General features: G+C 45.5%; 1 protein-coding gene across 1 annotated transcript; it reads left to right on the forward strand.

Annotated features, from left to right (window-relative positions):
- The first annotated feature begins 14,804 nt into the window (after positions 1-14,804).
- On the forward strand, positions 14,805-17,763 carry LOC100682467 (probable peroxygenase 5). Its single transcript, XM_044563215.1, has 6 exons — positions 14,805-15,086; positions 15,206-15,319; positions 16,041-16,126; positions 16,239-16,333; positions 17,145-17,270; positions 17,485-17,763. Exons 1-6 carry the CDS (start codon positions 15,002-15,004, stop codon positions 17,636-17,638), a joined length of 660 nt encoding a protein of 219 aa, XP_044419150.1. The 5' UTR covers positions 14,805-15,001; the 3' UTR covers positions 17,639-17,763.
- The last annotated feature ends 420 nt before the right edge of the window (positions 17,764-18,183 follow it).

The following is an 18,183-nucleotide window of genomic DNA, read 5'->3' on the forward strand; positions in this document are numbered from 1 at the left end:
TGGTAGGTTAAATATTTGTAATTAATTCCTGATTAGATGAACTAGGCATCTCCTGATTTGATGAGGTAGCCATATCCTTCATGGGAAAGATATCTTTAAAGAAAGTCGCATCATTCGACTCCATGATTGTACCGACATGCATGTCAGATACCTCAGATTTTACAACCAAGAATCTATAACCAATGCTATGAAAAGCATATCCCAGGAAAACACAATCCGCAGTTTTTGGTCCAAGCTTACGCTTCCTTGGAATTGGCACATTGGCTTTCGCCAAACAACCCCAGGTTCGTAGATAAGAGAGTTTTAACCTTTTCTTCTCCCATTTTCTCGATTAGAGTTATCTCTTTGTTCTTTGTGGGAACTCGGTTTAGGACATAGCATGCAGTCAATATCGCCTCCCCCACTATGCCTTGGACAGACCCAATGTGTCTAACATGGCGTTAACCAAATCATTTAGAGTACAGTTCTTTCTTTCGGCTACCCCATTTGACTGAGGTGAGTAGGGAGGCGTCCTCTCACGGATTGTACCATGTTCCGCACAAAAAAGAATCAAATTCATTGGAAAAATACTCTCCACCACGGTCGGACCAAAGCCTCTTGATTTTACGATCAAGTTGGTTTTTCACTTCAGCTTTATAGATCTTGAAAAATTTCAAGCTTCATCCTTAGATTTCAGAAGATACAAATGGTAGTATCTAGAGGAGTCATCAATTAACGTCATAAAATATTTCTTTCCACCCTTTGTCAAAACACCATTCATTTCACATAGATCTGAATGTATGAGTTGTAGTGGTGCAAGATTTCTCGTTTCCGCAGTCGTGTGAGACTTACGTGGTTGCTTACCTTGCACACAAACTTGACACTTCGATCCCTTGATAGTGGTGAAACAAGGGATTAAGTTCAACCTGGCTAGTCGCGACATGCAACCAAAGTTAACATGACAAAGACGTGAATGTCATACATTTGATTCACTATTGTTGCAAGCATGATTAACAACTTTATTGCAAACATCTGACAAGGATAAACGAAATAGGACTCCTGACTCGTAGCCTTTACGAACAAAGGTTCCATACTTGGATATTACAAATTTATTCGACTCAAAGACAAGCTTGTGGCCATCTCTACACAGAAGAGATTCGCTAACAAGATTTTTATTGACGGAGGGGACATAATGCATGTTCTTCAGCCACATGATCTTCCCCGAAGTAAACTTCAGATTGACCGTGCCAACACCACGAACAAAAGCACTTGAATCGTCGCCCATCAGCATGGTTGAAGTCCATGCGGTCTGATAAGACGAAAACATGGAAATATCACCGCATACATGCACATTAGCACCCGTGTCAATTAACCAATCAGGGGAATGACACACTGAAAGAATAGTGGGAAATATACCATACCCAGCATCTTTCATGTCAATGTCACCAATGACCACATTAGCGGTCTTTCCGCCTTTCCCAAGATGACGCTTGTCATAACGATTAGGGCAACTAGGAGCCCAACGATCAGGATCTCCGCACACATGACAAACGAGCACGTGTGTCCTTTGCTCTCCCCTTTTCTTACACATCAAGAGTACCAATGAGATTCGGAACGGAAAACTCCTGCATCCTATGCTTCAGTAAGGTAGCAAAGTTCCTCCACGAAGGAGGAAGCTTAGTGATGCTGCCTCCGGCAACAAACTTGTCTGGTAGCATACAATTGAAGTGCTCAAGTGTGACGCCCCCGTTTTGACCGTACACTAATCATGCACGCAAACGTGTACAATCAAGATCAGGGACTCACGGGAAGATATCACAACACAACTCTAAAAATATAAATAAGTCATACAAGCATCATAATACAAGCTAGGGGCATCGAGGGCTCGAATACAAGTGCTCGATCATAGACGAGTCAGCGGAAGCAAAAATATCTGAGTACAGACATAAGTTAAATAAGTTTGCCTTAAGAAGGCTAGCACAAACTGGGATACAGATCGAAAGAGGCGCAGGCCTCCTGCCTGGGATCCTCCTAACTACTCCTGGTCGTCGTCAGCGGGCTGCACGTAGTAGTAGGCACCTCCGGTGTAGTAGGAGTCGTCGTCGATGGTGGCGTCTGGCTCCTGGGCTCCAGCATCTGGTTGCGACAACCAGGTAGAATGGAAAGGGGGAAAAGAGGGAGAAAAGCAACCGTGAGTACTCATCCAAAGTACTCGCAAGCAAGGATCTACACCACATATGCATGGGTATATGTGTAAAGTGGCAATATCGGTGGACTGAACTGCAGAATGCCAGAATAAGAGGGGGATAGCTAATCCTGTCGAAGACTATGCTTCTGGCCACCTCCATCTTGCAGCATGTAGAAGAGAGTAGATGGTAAGTTCACCAAGTAGCATCGCATAGCATAATCCTAACCGGCAATCCCCTCCTCGTCGCCCTGTTAGAGAGCGATCACCGGGTTATATCTGGCACTTGGAAGGGTGTGTTTTATTAAGTATCCAGTTCTAGTTGTCATAAGGTCAAGGTACAACTCCGGGTCGTCCTTTTACCGAGGGACACGGCTATTCGAATAGATAAACTTCCCTGCAGGGGTGCACCACATAACCCAACACGCTTGATCCCATTTGGCCGGACACACTTTCCTCGGTCATGCCTGGCCTCGGAAGATCAACACGTCGCAGCCCCACCTAGGCACAACAGAGAGGTCAGCACGCCGGTCTAAATCCTATGGCGCAGGGGTCTGGGCCCATCGCCCATTGCACACCTGCACGTTGCGAACGCGGCCGGAAGCAGACCTAGCCTAGCAGGCGTTCCAGTCCAATCCGGCGCGCGCCACTCAGTCGCTAACATCACGAAGGCTTCGCCTGATACCACGACATCGAGTGCCCATAACTGTTCCCGCGTAGTTGGTTAGTGCGTAAAGACCAAATGGCCAGACTCAGATCAAATACCAAGATCTCGTTAAGCGTGTTAAGTATCCGCGAACGCCGACCAGGGCCAGGCCCACCTCTCTCCTAGGTGGTCTCAACCTGCCCTGTCGCTCCGCCACAAAGTAACAGTCGGGGGCCGTCAGGAACCTAGGCCCACCTCTAACGGGATGGAGCCACCTGTCCTTTCAGCCCCCTCATCAGAACCACTTGCGGGTACTCAACGAGCTGACCCGACTTTAGTCACCACATGTGTCATGTATATAAAGTATATAGTATATACCCGTGATCACCTCCCGAAGAGATCACGGCCCAGTAGTATAGCATGGCAGATGGACAAGAGTGTAGGGCCACTGATGGAACACTAGCATCCTATACTAAGCAGTAGGATAGCAGGTAAGGGTAACAACTGTAGCAACAATGACAGGCTATGCAACAGAATAGGATTAACTGAAATCAGTACCATGCTACACTACTCTAATGCAAGCAGTATAGAGAAGAATAGGTGATATCTGGTGATCAAGGGGGGGGGCTTGCCTGGTTGCTCTGGCAAGTAGGGGTCGTCAACAACGTAGTCGGTCGGGGCACCAGCAGCGACGTCGGTCTCGTAGTCTACCGGAGAGAAGAGGGGGAAGAAACAATGAATATAATACAAACATAAGCATGACGACGGAAGACATGACAATGCGCGGTGCTAGGTGTGCCCTAACGCGGTAGGAGGTGGTACCGGCGAAGGGGGAAAACATCCGGGAAAGTATTCCCGGTGTTTCGCGTTTTCGGACAGATGAATCGGAGGGAAAAAGTTGCGAGTTTGCTATGCTAGGGATGTGTGGCGGACGAACGGGCTGCGTATCCGGATTCGTCTCATCGTTTTGAGCAACTTTCATGTACAAAGTATTTTCATTCGAGTTACGGTTTATTTTATATTAAATTTTCAAAGTTTTAAATGATTTTCTAATTTCTAGATTTACTTTAGTTCGAAATTAAATTAATATTTAAATGCTATGGGCACACAGGAAGTGTACCCAGCCATATGCAACAGAGGCTGACAGGGGGCCCAGTTGACTTGGTCAACTGCCCAGTCATCAGAGGCTGACTGGTGGGCCAGGGCTGAGTCAGCAGCCTAGTCAGCCGAACAGCGGGCCCCACTGGTCAGTGAGAGAGTTTAATAACAGGTTTTTAATTTTTTAACTTAAACTAATTAGCTAGTGGGCCCGACGTGTCAGTGGCTATTAACTTAACAGTTTAAACTAGCCATTTTATTTAGTGGTGGGGGCCCGCGTGTCATTTACACTAGGGTGTTAGATTAGTGAAGCAGATTATTTATGTTTAAGTTAATTAGGGCGGGTCCACATGTCAGTGCCTGGTTAGGTGTTCGGGTTAGTGCTGAAATAGGGGTTAGTCCACGCCACGTCAGCACGTTAATGGCGATGAGGCCGAGCTTGCTGGCGACGACCGCGCGCTTGGTTCCGGCGACGGTTTGCGATGTGGATGGGGCTATACGTGCGTCGCGAGGAGGCACGCCGTATGGTGGCTGCGGGATGGCCAACGGCAATGAGGCCACGCACGGGCGCGTGCACAGGCTGCAGTGAGCAGCGCGCAGGCAGGGACAGGGAATGCGGCGTCTCGCGCACGGACAACGAGGGTGAGGGCGAGCATGGGCGTGCGAGGGAGAGAGGAGAGGGGCCTGACGGGGTGCTCACAGAGGAGCTGTAGGGCATGGCCATGGGCTCGGGGAAGCGGAAGTGCATCGGTGGTGTGGACGGGGCGGCGTCCGGACCGCCGGCGACGAGGGCGGTGGGGCGATGGCGTCCAGCTCGGGAGGGAGTAGCGCGAGGGAGAGGCGGGGACGGGCGGTCCAGCGCGACGGGGGCGGGTGACGCGACCTTCGGGATCCGGCGGTGGCGTCGATGGTGGGGCGGCGCCTGGGTGGAAGACGGCGAGGTGGCGGCAGGGACGATGAGCGGACGCGAGGGGGGTGCCCCGATCCAGATCGGATCGGGGGAGGAGAGAGTAGTGGGGGCGAGTGGGGGGTTACGGGTTAGGGTTTCGGGGTGAGAGGCCATATAGGCCAAGGCTGGGCCGAGGCCCAGTTGGCCACCGGGGGGGGTTCTTTTACCTTTTTTATTTTTTTTGTTGGTCTTGTTATTTTCCTTTTCTTTTATTTATTTTCCTACTCTGTTTTAATTCAACTTAAACTATTTATTCATTTGTAAAAGTGTGGTACCTTCACCTTAAATACCTAGGCATTATTTGGCACACTCCGAACATTTTTGTTTTAATGTTTGAAAACTTTTATTGTTTGACTTTATTTTAAATTTGAATTTGAACGGGTTTTGAATCAACGCGAGGTTATCAATAGTAACTGAGGTGACGTCGCATCATTAGCAGGGAATTACTGTAGCTTAATTATCTGGGCATCACAATTCTCGTCCACTACAAGAAATCTCTTCCCGAGATTTAAGAGGTAGAGAAGGGGGAAAGGTCTGGTTACGAAATTCTAACGGATCTTCTCGGCCTTGGTTGCTCTTCTCGAAGAGGTCGATCCCTTACATTGACGTCTTCATTACTCTGCTTCAAGTCATCATGGTGAAGTCGTCCTTTTCTTCAGGAACTCCAACGTACTTACGAATAGGTAAGGGTCAGCTCGGCTACGACATAATGCTTATGAGGGAAACAATCTGGGGTTAACCCATGAATGAGCATAAGATTATCTCTCGAGTTGAACATATAAAATGCATCAAGAGTAAGGTACGAAGGTACAATAAGAGGTTCCAAGCGGATAGATAGTTGCTCCAAGTCTGAACCAGAGTGAGAAAGGGGTTCAGAGCGGCGAGAGTAAGTATTGCGACTGATACCAGAATAGAGCACTAGGCAGGTGACCCGTGAATTACATATGAAGTCAAGCGCGAGGAATAACTTTGGCAACAGGGTGTACAAGAGAGTCAGGTTTCGATCCTGTGGAACTGTGGGTTATGGGCCCACCACGTGGGTTAAAAGTAGAAAGGGTGCTGACATCTTGCACGGTCACGATAGTAAGGTATGTCAGAGGGTAGCCTGCCATTTATTTTGGCAACAATGTCGGTACCAAGGGCGAGGGACTAAGAGAACCATTTTCCTGCTCGTTGAATGAGGCGGACCAAATAGGCAAAGTTCTCGTCCATCGGTGGTTACCGGAATGTCATCAACAATAGTAACAGGGTCTTACCGACAGAGTGGTACAACGAGGTGTTTGCACAAGCAGGGAATTATTACTTAGATCATATAAACCTCAAGAAGGTTAAACAAAACAATTGGAAAGGAAAATGTGATTATCAGATTAAACAGAACAATGGAAAGGAAAATGTGTTTAAACACATATTTCAGGGGTATATCCTTCCCAAGGACAAGCAGATGGTATCCATGACAGGATAGAAGGTAGAAAACCATTTAGGTAAGGGGAGAGAACTTTCCTGACATTACCCATACAACGGTGTTTGGATAATTGATAAGGAAAATTTAGCATTGTGCTTTAAAGGTTCTTATTGATGATCGGAGTACCACAAACATGCTTCGAGATAGCTTTGACATAGTCTTCAAGCAAAGGTCGGACTTTGGATAAACAAAGGATCCATCAGGAACAACTTATAGAATAAGTCTTACGATTTCCTCATGGAAGAATCAATAACCTTGTTAAGAGGGGAACTATAACAATAGGGTCCTCCGGCCAGGTGTACTAGGCATGACACCACCTTACCGGGTCATATAACGACCAATGTTATAACTCTTGAAAATATGTTCCAACCATCATATCTGACCGAGATTCAGATCTGGTTGGTGTCAGGATAACTCAGACTCAGGATGCCTGAGAAGAAAGGTGCAACACAGTCGAGATGGCATTGTAATATTCTCGAGAATTGAACTATGGAAGCGAGTTCTGAAACAAGAGTTCAACATTAAATCAAGGAGGTGAGGAGGTGGCTGATTGACTCAGCGACAATTCATTAAGATTTCCAAAAAGATGAATTTCCACAATTATGTCAACAAGGAGATAACATTAGTCAGATCAATGATATAATGATGTATGCTCGAGGAAATCATACACAATTTATCAATGATAGAAGGGTGCACCCGGAAATTTGGACTAGGTAGCACGATCAATGTTTGAATGATGATTCAATAAGCAATAGACTTAGAATGAAACTATCGACCATTAACTTCAAAGCAATAGGGTTGCTAGAAGTTTAGAATTTACACATCACAGCCCATTTGTCGGTATTTCGGTTAGAAACAACACGGGGACCATGAAAGAATGGTGATGGTGAGAAGTATCACTGTACCAAGAATTCTTAAGAGGTGGAGTAATCCTCACGACATTCTTGACATAAAAGATGGTAATACTCCAAGGTAGAACATATCATAAGCTAGATAGCAAGGAAATCAAGATACAACACAAAATATGAACAAGCTTGTGTTGGGGGGAGGCAAGAATGTTGTCGATGATAACACAATTCATCGAGGGGCAAGGATGGTATTTCTCATCCTGAATTTCGACACACAACTTGGAAGAAGTCAAACTGTTGACAATGATCACGACAAATTTGTTGAGAGGTTTTCAAGAAGATGTAATTGATCGACGATGACATCAAGTCAAAGGAATGATGAAAGCGAAAGGTTATTGGAACCACGGGTAGGACACAAACTCGAAATCAAGTTTGTTGTTCAAGGAGAAGTGATATGACGAGGAAGATCGATGCAAGATTAGCTCACTGTCGAAATTTGTGCGCTGGGAAGGACCAGGTAGCACAGTTAAAATCGACATGACAAGGATATAGACAAGCAGGCTAGGAATGACGTGTTTGAGTTCAAACTCGTAAGTAATGAAGGTTACCAAGAGTTGCTTAATCGCGATGCGGACTCGAGTCAGTTATCGGTGTCTTTGAGTGTTTAATAACTCAGAGCCCGTGAAAAATTGGAATCAATGAGAATGTAGCACTTGATGGAGATCTCATAAGAAGTTATGCAGTTCCGTGATAAACTTGAGATACCAGGGGGTAATACTCGACGACAAATCAAAGTAGAGGTTGGACTGCGGTATTTAAAGGAGAACATGGTCGGAAACCTCGATCATAGGTGACCGAACCACAGATACAAGATGAACTTATAACAAGGGGGTAACTATTTTTACGAGCAGCTTCCATGATAAGTTATACATCGTGTCCATGGGCATGAACACAAAGTTCAAGGTCGACTCCCACTTCTCCAATGCATAACCTTTCATTCACTCCTCGCGTTTGATGAAGTTGTAGTGCTGAAATTTTATTTGGCATAACACCGTTAGAGTATGACCCGTAGAAGCTTCCGGGTTTACACAGATTAGAAAAGGCATAGCTTCAACCCATCAGGGTCTCTTAGGAACATATACCACAAATTTCAAGAATAAATAACACAAGGTCGATAGTAGAGCATGCTTGAGCAAGCAGGGGATACAATTTACCAAAGGCATTATGTTTCCAAGGAAAGGCTCACAAGATTATTGAATATGAAGGACGTCGTCGGATAAAATCCAATAAAGGTTCTAGTGTCCCACAAGGGATCTGATGTGAGCATCGGTACACAACCAGAAGAAGAAAGAAAGCAAGGAGATCGGATTATCAAAACAACTGACTAATTCAAAGCTCAAATGCAAAGGAATTATAAGCTCCAAATCAAGGGATCAGAAGCAAACACTCTGATCAAGGACGGATAAGTTGAATAGACTTAGGGGTACAATCGACATCAATTTGATTGGTCGAGAATCGAGATCCATCTAATGTTTAAAATGACTTCCGAGCCGAAAGAATGAATTCTAGGATCTGATTGAGGATTGCGAGAATTCGCAACATATTGAATCAACAGACTCAAAATGACAATGACAAAGGATACTATGAATATTGCTAGTCATATGGAACGCATCCATAATGCAAGCAGACAAGTATTTGCCAAGCAATAGCGGGCAGAGGATACCGGAAGATCAGATCGTATTTCAATGTATCTTGTGAATCATATGAACAACGGGGGAAGAACGGATACTCGGTAAGAGCGAGGAATTATCCGTAGGGGTATTCAGGTGGCAAAGAACTGCAAGGCAGTAGGCACAAAGTATTCTCGGGGTATTTTGTAATAACAAGATCGACTGGGAATAAAAGTAAGAATGACAGGTGTAAGTATTTATCCATAGGGATATTTTGGTGGTAGGGAATTGCAAAAGCAACGGGCACAAGGTCTCGAGAGAATATCGGAGAGTATCTTCGAAATCTTCTGGTGCAGCCGGCGATCATCTGGACTGAAGGGGCTCTCAGGAGACAGTATTTTCGAGAACCTAAAGTTAGACTTTAGTAAATTCATTAAACCCGAATAGGAGAGAGATTCAGAGTCCCAAAGTAAGGATCGAGGAGTAAAAGATACTAATACCACCCAAAAGGCGACGTGGGCCCGTAAGACACACAGCCATGTTAGTAAAAGTTTTTGCAATGTCTAGACTCGACTTCGTCCAAGGAGTGTGGAAGGGGGATTCCTACAGGCAGTCAGCTCTGATACCAACTTGTGACGCCCCCGATTTGACCGTACACTAATCATGCACGCAAACGTGTATGATCAAGATCAGGGACTCACGGGAAGATATCACAACACAACTCTAAAAACATAAATAAGTCATACAAGCATCATAATACAAGCTAGGGGCCTCGAGGGCTCGAATACAAGTGCTCGATCATAGACGAGTCAGCGGAAGCAATAATATCTGAGTACAGACATAAGTTAAACAAGTTTGCCTTAAGAAGGCTAGCACAAACTGGGATACAGATCGAAAGAGGCGCACGCCTCCTGCCTGGGATCCTCCTAACTACTCCTGGTCGTCGTCAGCGGGCTGCGCGTAGTAGTAGGCACCTCCAGTGTAGTGGGAGTCGTCGTCGACGGTGGCGTCTGGCTCCTGGGCTCCAGCATCTGGTTGCGACAACAAGGTAGAATGGAATGGGGGAAAAGAGGGAAAAAAGCAACCATGAGTACTCATCCAAAGTACTCGCAAGCAAGGATCTACACCACATATGCATGGGTATATGTGTAAAGTGGCAATATCGATGGACTGAACTACAGAATGCCAGAATAAGAGGGGAATAGCTAATCCTGTCGAAGACTATGCTTCTGGCCACCTCCATCTTGCAGCATGTAGAAGAGAGTAGATGGTAAGTTCACCAAGTAGCATCGCATCGCATAATCCTACCCGGCGATCCCCTCCTCGTCGCCCTGTTAGAGAGCGATCACCGGGTTATATCTAGCACTTGGAAGGGTGTGTTTTATTAAGTATCCAGTTCTAGTTGTCATAAGGTCAAGGTACAACTCCGGGTCGTCCTTCTACCGAGGGACACGGCTATTCAAATAGATAAACTTCCCTGCAGGGGTGCACCACATAACCCAACATGCTTGATCCCATTTGGCCGGACACACTTTCCTGGGTCATGCCCGACCTCGGAAGATCAACACGTCGCAGCCCCACCTAGGCACAACAGAGAGGTCAGCACGCCGGTCTAAATCCTATGGCGCAGGGGTCTGGGCCCATCGCCCATTGCACACCTGCACGTTGCGAACGTGGCCGGAAGCAGACCTAGCCTAGCAGGCGTTCCAGTCCAATCCGGCGCGCGCCACTCAGTCGCTGACGTCACGAAGGCTTCGCCTGATACCACGACGTCGAGTGTCCATAACTGTTCCCGCGTAGTTGGTTAGTGCGTATAGACCAAATGGCCAGACTCGGATCAAATACCAAGATCTCGTTAAGCGTGTTAAGTATCCGCGAACGCCGACCAGGGCCAGGCCCACCTCTCTCCTAGGTGGTCTCAACCTGCCCTGTCGCTCCGCCACAAAGTAACAGTCGGGGGCCGTCAGGAACTCAGGCCACCTCTACCGGGATGGAGCCACCTGTCCTTTCAGCCCCCTCATCAGAATCACTTGCGGGTACTCAACGAGCCGACCCGACTTTAGTCACCACATGTGTCATGTATATAAAGTATATAGTATATACCCGTGAGCACCTCCCGAAGTGATCACGGCCCAGTAGTATAGCATGGCAGACGGACAAGAGTGTAGGGCCACTGATGGAACACTAGCATCCTATACTAAGCAGTAGGGTAGCAGGTAAGGGTAACAACTGTAGCAAACAATGACAGGCTATGCAACAGAATAGGATTAACCGAAATCAGTAACATGCTACACTACTCTAATGCAAGCAGTATAGAGAAGAATAGGCGATATCTGGTGATCAAGGGGGGGGCTTGCCTGGTTGCTCTGGCAAGTAGGGGTCGTCAACAGCGTAGTCGGTCGGGGCACCAACAGCGATGTCGGTCTCGTAGTCTACCGGAGAGAAGAGGGGGAAGAAACAATGAATATAATGCAAACATAAGCATGACGATGGAAGACATGACAATGCGCGGTGCTAGGTGTGCCCTAACGCGGTAGGAGGTGGTACCGGCGAAGGGGGAAAACATCCGGGAAAGTATTCCCGGTGTTTCGTGTTTTCGGACAGATGAATCGGAGGGGAAAAGTTGCGAGTTTGCTATGCTAGGGATGTGTGGCGGACGAACGAGCTGCGTATCCGTATTCGTCTCGTCGTTCTGAGCAACTTTCATGTACAAAGTATTTTCATTCGAGTTACGGTTTATTTTATATTAAATTTTCAAAGTTTTAAATGATTTTCTAATTTCTGGATTTACTTTAGTTCGAAATTAAATTAATGTTTAAATGCTATGGGCTCATGCAATAGAGGCTGACAGGGGGCCCAGTTGACTTGGTCAACTGCCCAGTCATCAGAGGCTGACTGGTGGGCCAGGGCTGAGTCAGCAGCCTAGCCAGCAGAACAGCGGGCCCCACTGGTCAGCGAGAGAGTTTAATAACAGGTTTTTAATTTTTTAACTTAAACTAATTAGCTAGTGGGCCCGACGTGTCAGTGGCTATTAACTTAACAGTTTAAACTAGCCATTTTATTTAGTGGTGGGGCCCGCGTGTCATTTACACTAGGTTGTTAGATTAGTGAAGCAGATTATTTACGTTTAAGTTAATTAGGGAGGGTCCACATGTCAGTGCCTGTTTAGGTGTTCAGGTTAGTGCTGAAATAGGGGTTAGTCCACGCCACGTCAGCACGTTAATGGCGATGAGGCCGAGCTTGCTGGCGACGACCGCGCGCTTGGTTCCGGTGACGGTTTGCGATGTGGCTGGGGCTATAGGTGCGTCGCGAGGAGGCGCGCCGTATGGTGGCTGCGGGATGGCCAGCGGCAGTGAGGCCACGCACGGGCGCGTGCACAGGCTGCAGTGAGCAGCGCGCAGGCAGGGACAAGGAACGTGGCGTCTCGCGCACGGACAACGAGGGTGAGGGCGAGCATGGGCGTGCGAGGGAGAGAGGAGAGGGGCCTGACGGGGTGCTCACAGAGGAGCTGCAGGGCATGGCCATGGGCTCGGGGAAGCGGAAGGGCGTCGGTGGTGTGGACGGGGCGGCGTCCGGGCCGCCGGCGACGAGGGCGGTGGGGCGATGGCGTCCAGCTCAAGAGGGAGTAGCGCGAGGGAGAGGCGGGGACGGGCGGTCCAGCGCGACGGGGGCAGGTGACGCGACCTTCGGGATCCGGCGGTGGCGTCGATGGTGGGGCGCCACCTTGGTGGGAGACGGCGAGGTGACGGCGGGGACGATGAGCGGACGCGAGGGGGGTGCCCCGATCCAGATCGGATCGGGGGAGGAGAGAGTAGTGGGGGCGAGTGGGGGTGTTACGGGTTAGGGTTTCGGGGTGAGAGGCCATATAGGCCAAGGCTGGGCCGGCCAGCCCAGGGTGGCTGTGGCCAGCCGGCTGAGCCGAGGCCCAGTTGGCCACCGGGGGGGGGGGTTCTTTTACCTTTTTTATATTTTTTGTTGGTCTTGTTTTTTTAATTATACTTTCTTTTCTGTTTAGTTTTTACTTAATATTTAAAATGATCCCTAAATTAATAATAACACAAAACCCACTGCAACCAAAAGGTTTTACCCCAAAACCATTTAGTTTCTTTTTTTATTAATTATAAAAGCATTTAATATTGGTTTTTGCTACTGTTTTATTCACCTTAGAGTATTTAATCATTTTATAAATGTGGGGTTTCTTCACCGCAATTACTTGCGATTTATTAGTCACAAATCGAACATGTTAGTTTTAATGTTTGAAATTTTTTATTGTTTGACTTTATTTTAAATTTGAATTTGAACGGGTTTTGAATCAACGCGAGGTTATCAACAGTAACTGAGGTGACGTCGCATCATTAGCAGGGAATTACTGTAGCTTAATTATCCGGGCGTCACATCAAGTTCTCTAGCAAATGACTATATCTCGTGAGCTTGCTCAACCACGGAGCGCTCTTCAGTGATCCTGTAGTCATAGCATTGTTCCATGATGTACAGCTCAGTGCCGGCATCCGAGACCCCAAACTTGGCCTCGAGTGCATCCCACATATCTTTTTCATTATCAGTTGACGCATAAGCATCAACTATGTTCTCACCAAGAACACTCAAGAGAGCAGCCTTAAACAGGGTATCCATTTTCTGAAAAGCTTGTTCCTGTTGAGCTTCATAATCTCCTTCAGGTTTGCCAAGAGTGGCGTCATAGCAACTCATGGTTTGAAACCATAAGACTGCTCTCATGCGGCACCTCTTATATTGGATACCCTCAAACATAGGAGGTCTCATGGAAGCAGCAAAACCACTCAGGGTAAATTGCCAATAATAAGGTTTTTGGATTGTTGGAAATATGAGCAATTTACCATATGATTTTATTAACATAAATACTAGATAAAACATGACTAGTGTAGTACAGATGAAACATGTCATGTAATCTAGCAGAGTGAAGGCAAATAGCATCTGAACATATGAAGTAGAACAGAACAAAACATATATAGAACATAGAGTGGAACAAGAAAGACTAGAGCAAGAAACTGAGGCAAGATCTTAAACAGAGAGAACATGAAGACATACGGAGCAACGGCAGAAGCACTGGTCTTGGGGTCGGTGTCCTCGCCATGTCGTCTAAGAGGTTGTCGACGTCGGGGAAGAAGTTGTCGTCGGAGAAGTAGTCGTCGGAGTCCGGGGCGTCCGTGATGAAGAAGTCAGTAGTCGCGTGGAGCGGTCCCCAAAAACCTTATCACCCTTCTCCCGTACAGGACTCAAAGTGGTGGGGTTTCGGAAGCGTACTGTCCCAACCTGCGGTGCACACCACAAGCCAGGATGGAGAAGATCGTAGCAGTAGCTCAGTGACCTTTCGTATACCGGTCGTGCGTGGCAAAAAATTAGACATCGGCTCATTCCCGCAAACCAAGGCGAGGCGAGCGGCGAAGGAGGAGCGCGTGAATGTCCCTCTTGTTCTCATGCTCATACATATGAGGAAACAACTTCCCTTATAAGAAGGTCCAACTCCCATCAAACTAGCAACGCGGACTAAATTTTAGTTCCACTGCCTTGCACGAATAGGCTGGGTGGGGATTTATTAGAAATTTCTGAAACTGCTATTGGGCTGATCCAAAATAGTCAATTTCAAGATTGACATCCGTGCAGGTTTAAAAAAATTGTTTTTTCAGTTGTTCCTTTCTTTTCAGTTTTAAATGTCAAAGATTACTGAATATAAATGACATCCCGCTTAGATTATTTTTCTCCAGGCTCATGTGAGATTATTTTGTGAAACACCTGCTGGTAATTCAAGATTGATTTGCCTACTGAAACGTGGTTTAGCTTCCTCCAAGCAACAACGAGGACCACCACGAATCTAACCAACCGGTGGCCAGTTTGCTACCGCATTTGCACCATATACAACAAAACGTCAACATCGGTAGTCATATAAAAGTTTGCTCCTCTTCCGCACATCAATCATAAATGCACCAGAGACTAATACTCCGCATCCGCCAACAAAGTTGTTTACGTGGTTTAGCTTCCGCCAAGTACCATCTCTGCTTCAGCAAGAAAGAGGGACCTTTCATATGTAGCTCTTCCCTGGCTACTTAAACAGTGCACCGCGTTCCCTGAGCACACTCTCAGTCACACGGACAGAGAAGAAGGGGTTACCGGCGGCGGCAGCAGCAGCGATGGCGATCCGACGACAATCATCAGCAGCAGCTTCTCTACTCCTGCCGCCGGTGGCTGCTCTTCTGTTTCTATGGATGTTTGGCGGTAAGTCTTGGTACATGCTGCGATTTCCTCTATTATTTATTACTACATGATAACTATTGCAAACTTTTCTGTAATTTCTCATTTACGCATATCATCACTATTGTGTTTGTAACTTAAAGGGGGGCATGTGATGGCACATACTGAGATTCGCAACATGACGGCACTCCAGAAACATGTCTCCTTTTTCGACCGTAACAAGGATGGCATCATTACTCCTTCGGAAACATTTGAAGGTGATTTATTTCTGCAACAAATTCTGCACGATTTAGTCTTACTAAGATAGTATACAAATCGCACATATCTGCAAATTGAAAAAAAAATCTATGCATTTTCATGGATAAAAGAGAAGCTCAATCGATCTTTTAGCCTTAGCTACAGAGTACAAATTAGTCCAGTGCCAGCAGAGTTGATTGGCCACATCCGCTAATGTTAGAGACATATTTGGTAGTAGAGATTGCCCGGGATTAGATAGAGTTATTTTCATCATATCTCTAGAAGGTGTCCTGCCCTCCAAATCTTGTACTCAATATATACTTGCCCTCGAGGCTCAATAATACAACCATCATATTCCGTCAATCCCTCTCTTCCTTTTAACATGGTATCAGAGCACCAAACCTCTCTCCCTTCTAACAGCTAAGTAATTGCACTCTCTGTGCATTTCACTCGAATAAAAAACATTTTCATTTATTCTAAAAAAACATTTTCATTTGGTCATGCCATGTTTAAGTGATTTTGCTGCTGTGTTCAACTTTTCTTCGTGCTGATTATATTAAACTGAATAAAATGACATTATATCCATATCACTGCGAAACACATATATTTAACTTTATATTATTTTAGTGTCGTATAAGTAACTGGTTTTACATAGATGCGAGTCCTAAATACAGAGCACTCTATTGCTGGAGGCTTCATTTTATATTCTAATCCATGCTAAACTTATACTTTGGAATGTAGGGTCTGTCGCAATTGGTTTTAATGTTACATATGCGAGAGAATTTGCCACCTTGGTGCATGCTGCTAATGGTCCTATAACAAGCCCCGTACTTCTCCTCTCCCTCACCCACACGTGCACACACACACTATTCTTTTAACATATAGACATGTTTGTGGAAGAACTACGAGCTTGATATGTTATATCTTTTTTCAATCCAGGCTGATGCACCATTGCCTCACTTATCAATATACATAGAGAATATGCAGAGAGGAATGCATGGGAGTGATACCGGTGCATTTGATGTTAAAGGAAGGTAATTAATAGCACGTGCTATTTAGGGGCGGAGCTGCGATTTTTTGCAATCACTTGTTACTATATAGGTATTTGGCTGTCTGAACCCAACTAAAAATCAAAGCTGAACCCATTAACTCACGACTGCCCTTATTATTGCTTTGGTTTTGTTGTGAAATAGTCTACGATAGTATAGTTAGTTCACACGCAAATTTTAAGTGAACCCAATGGAAATTTTTCCTAGCTCCGCCTCTTCGTGCTACTTATGTACATATCAGGTGAACCAAGGAAAATAACAGTTACAAATCACTTAAACTTATGGTTTTGTTTCTGCTAACTTTTTAAACTTTAGAAATCGTCCCACTTTACGAGATTTCTAGGATTTAGAATAATTTTTTTGTGGGTTGGATTGTGTGCTCATCTATATAGTGAAAGCTTTACAGATATTTTATGGATGTGTGCATCCACGGGTATATAGAAAAATACCGCTTAACTCAACTAATTAGTGTCTTTTAAAGAGAAATTTGCATGGGGTAAAATCTATTTTGATATTTTATATTATAACCAGTTCTATGCGGAACACCGAGGTGCACCAGCTCTATCCATACATATAAAAACAAACTTATGGGATGTCACATATCCAACAGCTGTAAAGCAATGCAGAGGACTTATAATGCTCTTCCTTTGTAACTTGGATATAACTGATTTACCTTGATCATTGGGAGATATTATGTACATTTATGCTTTGATATTTTATTCTCGTATATATGCTAGTTTTTGTGCATATTTCTATCATTCGAATCCGTATATATGCTAAACATGTCAAGCTGTAGGTTTGTTCCACAAAAGTTTGAGGAAATATTCATAAAGCATGCAAAAACTAGACCAGATGGTTTGACATATTTGGAGGTGGAGGATATGATCCTAGCAAATCGAGATCCACTGGACCCTGCATCATGGTAATTTGTTACATATGCATGCCGTGGTTATATGTGGATTTTGTTTTTTAACGAAAAACCTATGAATATGTGTAATTGCTCATGGTTCCTCGGTTTTTATAACAAATCAATTATTTCCTTAAAAAAGCATGATTTTAATTAACGGAAGGGCAAAAGAGTTAGTTAAGATTATTGGGTCCTGCTAAGTTTTCCGTTTCTATTGTTATAAATTCAGGGAGGGACCTCAAATAGAATGGGGCGGAATATACAACGTCGCGAGTGACAATGATGGATTTCTTCATAAGGACGATGCGAGAGGTATATACGATGGAAGTGTGTTTGTAAAGCTGGAGGAAAAGAGGGCCTTTTCTCATCATAGTGCAATGTAATAGAGTGCAACATGTTGTGGGCTGAAATAATTAGGGGAACACATAGTGTGTGTACTAAGACTGGTATATATTTGTTCAAGTGTTTGTTTGCACATAAGTAAAATACTGTGATGTTTATCAAGATATATATATGAACTCTGAAAAAAATCGTCTAATGTTACAAGATAAGTAGTTTGCTTTTTTTCGCGAATACGCAGAGGATGCGTATCTTTTCATTGATAGGAGAAGAGTTTGTACAGGATGGGATTACAAGAACTCGCTAAGCCATGTACACAGGAAGGCATGGAAGCGAGCCAGGAGCAGAACATACATGGGGTTGCTCAGCCCCAGAAACTTATAGTGCTATCTCTCGGGAATGATGTTGTGCAGTCCGTTGGCGCCGGCCTTGGCCCACATGCGCGCTTCGTCTCGAATGATGTCAGAAAGCCGGGTGATGGAGGGCTGTTCGCCGTCAAAGATGCAAGCGTTCTTGTGCTTCCAAAGCCACCAGGTCGTGAGGATGATAAGGGAGGCCAAACCTTTGCGCGTGGGGGATGGTGAATGGT

Source organism: Triticum aestivum, chromosome 6D, assembly GCF_018294505.1.
Source record: "Triticum aestivum cultivar Chinese Spring chromosome 6D, IWGSC CS RefSeq v2.1, whole genome shotgun sequence".
NCBI lineage: Eukaryota > Viridiplantae > Streptophyta > Magnoliopsida > Poales > Poaceae > Triticum > Triticum aestivum.